Consider the following 6,712-nt stretch of genomic DNA (forward strand, 5'->3'; position numbering starts at 1 on the left):
AAATATGAATTGCACGGGATTATTGAATGCATATAATTAAATTTTATTTAAAACAATTTTATATATTACATTAGAATATATTCTAATTTTTAAAAAGTATTTTTTTTAAAGAAAAAATATATTGTGTTTAAATAATTTTACTTTTAACTTTTTAATTTTTTATTTTAATTAATTTTTATCAAAATTATTTTAATTTTGATCTTCACAATCCCACATCGAATAATTTTTCAAATGTGGAAGTTAAAAAATGTAAATTGAAGTGTGTGTATATATATATATATTAGATTAGGTTTATCATCATATCCCTATAATGTTTGGCAAATTTTACCTCTTTGTTTAATCAATTTTTTATTACAACTTGGGATTAAGCTTTATCTTCAACTCTTGAACTCATATAATTGGTGCAATTAAATTACTGGGGCTGCCTAATTAATTATTGTCTTTTTCTCATATAATTGGTGTAATTAAATTACTGGGGAGTGGTTAACTTTTCCTTTCATACTTTACTATTTTTTGAGCCACAATAATACAACCATTTTCATTTGATAATCTTCAAATTAACCCAATGATTAGATTACACATCTACATACAAAATTTCAACCCTATGTTTCCTTTTAATATTATATAAATATGTGATACCCTGATAGTTTATAATTTTATTTATGATCACTAAATTGAATAATAAAATATCATTTAAAATCTTTAAATTATGTATTCTCATTTTTTCACTGACAATAAAAAAAATCATAAAATGTGAATTTAAAACTCATTTTATCTAATTGATAAAATCTTAATTTGATTGGTATGGATATTGTTGTTAATACAAAAGGACGTGAGTTCAAGTGTATTGAAGCACATTATCTTATTTATAAATTGGAGAGAAACTATAAATAATTCTAAACATTATGTCATAAAAAACAGAACCTATAATTAAATTATTCAAATAAAAAAAACTCATTTTACCTAGAGTTTTATGTTTTAATAAATAGATATACAAAACAGTACCAATATATATGTCTTTTATTAATATTTTATGAACAAAATGTTCCCTTGACTCAATGCACAAATATTGTCTATGAGGTTAAGCTTATTAATCTTATCTTTTCATATATTGTCGTTTGTCTCGTGTGTGTGTGTATATATATATATATGTATATATATGGAGAGAGAGTTTTTATATAGAGCGTAATCAAAGTTGAATAATGTCATTGTTAATGTAAGCTTATTCTTTTTATGAGTCTTGTTGTTAATGTAAGAGAATGTTAATTTGAGTATATTGAAATGCATTATCCTTCTATTTATAGTTAGGGAGGAGATATGAGTAGTTCTAAGCATCGTGTCAAAACAAGTAAATATGATTAGAACCTATAAAAAATTCCTCATATATAATTAGTAATATAAAAATAATTAGGTTAAAATATGCTCATAATCCTTGTATTTGTATTTGCAAGAATTTAGTCCATCTACTTTTTAAAATTCAGGTTACTATTAATTTTGTTAATTTTTTGTTAAATTCAAGTTAATTATAATATTTTTTTTATTACATGGCTACTAAATGAGTAGTTTTTTTTCCAAAATGTCACAGCAATAAATTTAATAAAAAAATAACCGTGTTAATAGTTAAACTTAAATTTTGAGATCTAAAAAATAAATAAACTAAATTTCCAGAAATACAAATATAAAATTGAATTTTTAATTTTAAAAAAGTACATAAACTATAGACACATTTTAACCAAAGATTAAGAAGAATGAAATCTTGAATTAAATTTATGGAGTTAGACCATGTAGTGCAGGGTAATGTCAGAAACTTATTTGAAAGATTAAAATAGAATGGAATTATAAATTTTTAAAGGGATTAAAATGCAATTTAATTATTGTATTATACAATTTCATTATTTGTAGAAAAATTAACGCTAAATTTTTAACATTAAGTGGGAAAGGCCATAGCCTTTATTGTAGTGGTGAAGTTAGAAAATTATTTTGAAATAAAATTAAATTGTATTTTTACGATAGTAAAAATGTAATTTTATTATTTTAATAATTTATATCTTTATAATATTTAAATAATTAAATTAAATTTTTATTATTTTTAAAGGCCAAAGATTTTTTTCATTTTAAGAGATCAAGCCTTATCAGGACATTAGCGCCGCTACTGCCTGCATGTATGAATAAATCATTAATAATTTTATACAAGCATTTTTATGTTTCTTACTATTTTGGGCATTACAAGCCATTTGTTAGAATCATATCATAAAAATTAGTCATTAATGGGTTAATAGACAATCATATCCAAATGGGCTATAATTGGTAACTTATAAAATTTTAGTTGGGCTTTTCGACTAGTTGCTAGTAAATTCTTTTGATTAATGTGATAGGAATAAATCAAGTTTAAATTTATACGTGAATTTTGTTTTAATGTTTAATTTCACATATGAATTTTTATTTGGTATAATTATACATATAAAATTTGTATTTTTATTCATATATACACATAAAATTTTGATTTTGATTTAATTGTATACATTTAAAGAAATGAATATATACATCTACTTTCATATTTGATTAATAAAATTATTTATGTATGTAATATCTAACGCAAAATGGTGCTAATTTAATAATGTTGTTAGTGTGTTGACATTATTGTTATTAAAATCATTTAAAAATCACGAGTTTAAATGTAATTAAATACAAATATCTTTCAATTTAAGAATTTAAGAGATTATCTAAAAAAAACTCGAAAATTATGAGTTAAACAAACTAGCATTAAATAACTAATTGTTTAGAGATTAGATTAATATTGCAACAAGTAAATAAGAGATTAAATCAACACCACCTCATGTTCATAATGTGAATTTACACATATGGGAAACATTGAAGATTAAAAAATGAAAAAATTAAAACCGGGTGGATTAAGACCAAAATTAGGTTCCTTGGGATCATAATCATGTATACTTTAATGGAAAATAAAACATATTAATAGTGCTCTACTCATATCTGTTAAACTCATATTTAAAAAAATAAAATTACAATTCGATTGATATGAGTATTTTTATCAATACAGGAGGATGTGGGTTCAAGTGTACTGAAGCGTATTATCCTCCTATTTATGAGACAGGAGTAATTATGGATAGTTCTAAGCATTGTGTCAAAAAGAACATATATAATCAAAAAAATAAAATAAAATTACGAATTTATACTTAATTATAATAAAATATGGATGAAATTTAAATTTAGAGATTATAATTTTTAAACATTACATTTCAAAACTTCATTAAATTCTTATCTAAACTTTTCGTTAATATATTTTCAAAATTTTCATAAATTAAGCTAAATCATAAACATTTTTACTTAGATTAAATTCAAAATATGATGTCAATCCACACATTATTTTAATAAAAGTTTTTTTAATCACACACAATCTATCGATAATATTTTGAGCTACTAAACTTATTGGAATAATAAATTTCATCAAAGAAAATTGCGTAAAAACAAAACGACTTTTTATCATTACAAAAGTAGGAAAGAGATAGACAACATATAACTCGAACTGACTTATGATGCCAAAAACAATAATTTTATCATATCAATCATGACTCAAACTAGTTAATTAATTTAGGTTCCACAGTTTTTAACCGCAAAAAAAAAAAAATACTCTTCATAAATCATAAAACATAAAAAAAATCTCCAGTTTTGTGAGAGAGAAGAAATAAACTATTATTCTATCAAATCCAATATCCAAAGTTTACACTAGATCTTATAGGTGAAAAAGGGAAAAAAATTAGGGTTTCCATTGCATATAAACATTGATTTTCTAGGGTTCTAACAAAATATGCAGCATATTTAACTTCAAAACTGAGAAAGCTGGATCTTATGCTAAAAGACCATTGATATTACCCAAATCATGAGTGATGAACAAAGCCAAAAGCCATTGATTGAAAGTCATCAACATCCTGGAAATTACTCCATTGTTCTTCAAAGGAAGCCATGGAACAAGGGACAGCCTCCCCAAAAGCATTAAACGAAGATCGGTCCTCACCTGATGATGATGAAATCACCGATGAACTCTCATAATTCACTAACGAATTTGGATCCAAAAACCCATTTTCAGAGAGATTCGGGTTCAAGTTGGGTGCTGCCATGGTTGAGTTATTATGAAACCAGCTTTGAAGAAGAACATTATTAGGGTTTCCAGAACCAGAGGTGCCATTAATAAAAGTAGAAGAAGCTGCTTGTTCTTTGAGACAAGCAAGTTGTGCCTGCAGATTCACAACCTGTAAGGGACCAAAATTTCAAATTAGGGTTTCGAATCGTCAATTCACATCAAACAAAACAAAGGGTCGAAGTCAAAACCTGCTGTTGAAGAGCAAATATATGAGAAACGCAGCCATAGATGGGATCTTGTAACCTAGCTTGAGCTTCATATGAGATAGTAACAGCAGCTTCACAACGTTCATTTACAGGGAGATGAGTGAGTAGTTTTGAAACATTGCTTGCACCAAAGACTTTATGAATGGCTGCAAAATGGGTAGCACCTTGTTCATGGCTAAAATAAGGTGCAAAAACGCAGCCTTTAACGCATCTTCTTCTTAAGAACTTACAAGCACCACAAGGGGAACCAGCACCAGTCATTTTTTTGATTAATCCTTTGGGTGTTTTTAGTAGTTTTATTTAGTTTTTGTGATCGAGGGTGGATTTATAAACACTAGAGGAAGATGGAGGTGGAACATTTAATAATAATTTGCTACTTACTATTGGTCTCCTTATTGGGTTACAGATTTCATATTTTCATAATTATTTATTATTCTTTTTTTACTTTTCAAAAAAACCTTTTCGCATTGCATATACTATTGTATTGTAATGTATTTATTATTCTCTCAAATCATATTCCATTTGGTATCTTTTCATCCTTATAGCACATAAACAAAGTTATTTCTGATAATCCGTTTGATTATTAATTATTGTGAAGTTAGTTTATAAATAAAGTAGTTACTTTTGTCGTGTATCTTCGATTAATGTAATTTCAATGTTTTAATTATTGATTCGAGTATTGAGTGAAAGGTTATATTTATAGGTCTGTATTGTGGGTTAACCTTATTAGACTAGTATCAATAGGTGGCATAGAGGAAGAAGCACTACGCCATCTAATAGAGTGGCGATTAAAATGAATATTAATTTACTGAGTATAAATCGTGAATCAAAAACGGAAAATTATAAAAGATGAAAAAAAGTGTTCGGCTCTAATCATTCTATTATATTTGACAATTCCAAAAAACTATTCATACTATGAGCATAGTATAGTCGCGGTCAGGCAAGTATGCCCCTACTATCTAGCGGTTCAAGACACCTCTCTTTCAAGGAGGAAGCGAGGATTTGACTTCCCTTAATGGTAAGATACTATGGAAGGAAGTTGATCATGAATTATCAATACATCTAGAGTTGATTCTTTCTAGGTAGTTTATTTATAAAATATAATAGTTAAGACGTAATCTTTAAACTTGAGTATATATGCATCCCAAATACAAATAGTTTTAAAAAAAAAAAACTCGGGTTTCGGATTTCAAGAGTTGGATAATTATATATAGTTGTGAAAGTATAACAAGGTCAAAATTCCTTACACAAATCTTAGTTTTATATATATATAAAGGCATTTGGCAGTTTAACTGAACCTTGCTAACATGTGGAGCAGTGATAAATTTTGAAACATATATGATGATTTCGTTGTTGATTAGAAGGTCTGAAATATTGCAGAGCACGCGTGGCTCATTATTATAAGGTAAAAATAAAAATAAAAGGAATTTGTGCAGTCAAGAGGGTAGCTGAACCTTCATGAAGCTGATAATATATATAGGACCATATATTATTATTAACAGTCAAATATTTGATTGGGAGATTATAAATATATATATAGTCACACTCCTTTCATCTACCCCAAAATTAATTAATAATCATGAATACCTGGTATGAAATTTGTCTCATTTTGCAAGATTTTATGAGGTCCCCTGCCCTATTGTATTGCTATTCAAAGATATGGTTGCAATCTATTAGGGTTGAAATAGTGGTCCCAATTCCTTAATTTGCTATATTTGATCCACCTGAAAGTGCAACTTTGAAAAGAAAAAGTAAATAAAATCCCCCCAATCACCAAGTTGGGTAAGTTTGAAAATTGAGTTGATTTAGGATTAACTTAACTTGTATTATTCCGGCAGTCCATTGAAACGCACTTACATTTATATATGTTAGGCAAAACACAAGTCTTATGAGTTAAGGTTAATTTAACATTATTGTTGAGAAGTATTCCTAGATTGATTCTGAAGTGTTTAGTATTGCTGTAAAAAAATATTTTTAAAAAGATAAAATATCTATTTTAGACATGATGATGTTAATGAAAAAAATGTATTTAAATGATATTAAAATTTGTTAATGTTATTATATATGAAATACATCAAATTAGATTATAATAAAATATTAAAAAATATTATAACTTATTATTAATATTTTAATACATGAATTAGAAAAGTTAAATATATTTAAAATAAATGTTATTATATATTAAATACATCAAATTAGATTTTGGTTGGTGTATAGTAATAAAAAATACCGTTAGTATGTTTAAATGAAGGTAAAAAAGTAATTCGGTATCCAAAAGTAATCTTGGTTGCAGTAAAAGCTCGAATTTTTTGTTCCTGCGTTTGGCCAATTTTTGGCATTTGAA

General features: G+C 26.2%; 1 protein-coding gene across 1 annotated transcript; it reads right to left on the bottom strand.

Moving 5' to 3' along the window:
* Positions 1–3,736: 3,736 nt before the first annotated feature.
* LOC121204675 (LOB domain-containing protein 29) lies at positions 3,737–4,670 on the bottom strand. The gene is made up of 2 exons (XM_041074971.1): positions 4,351–4,670; positions 3,737–4,271 (listed from the first exon to the last, which is right to left on the bottom strand). Exons 1-2 carry the CDS (start codon positions 4,627–4,629, stop codon positions 3,900–3,902), a joined length of 651 nt encoding a protein of 216 aa, XP_040930905.1. The 5' UTR covers positions 4,630–4,670; the 3' UTR covers positions 3,737–3,899.
* Positions 4,671–6,712: the final 2,042 nt, after the last annotated feature.

Source organism: Gossypium hirsutum, chromosome A08, assembly GCF_007990345.1.
Source record: "Gossypium hirsutum isolate 1008001.06 chromosome A08, Gossypium_hirsutum_v2.1, whole genome shotgun sequence".
Taxonomy (NCBI): domain Eukaryota; kingdom Viridiplantae; phylum Streptophyta; class Magnoliopsida; order Malvales; family Malvaceae; genus Gossypium; species Gossypium hirsutum.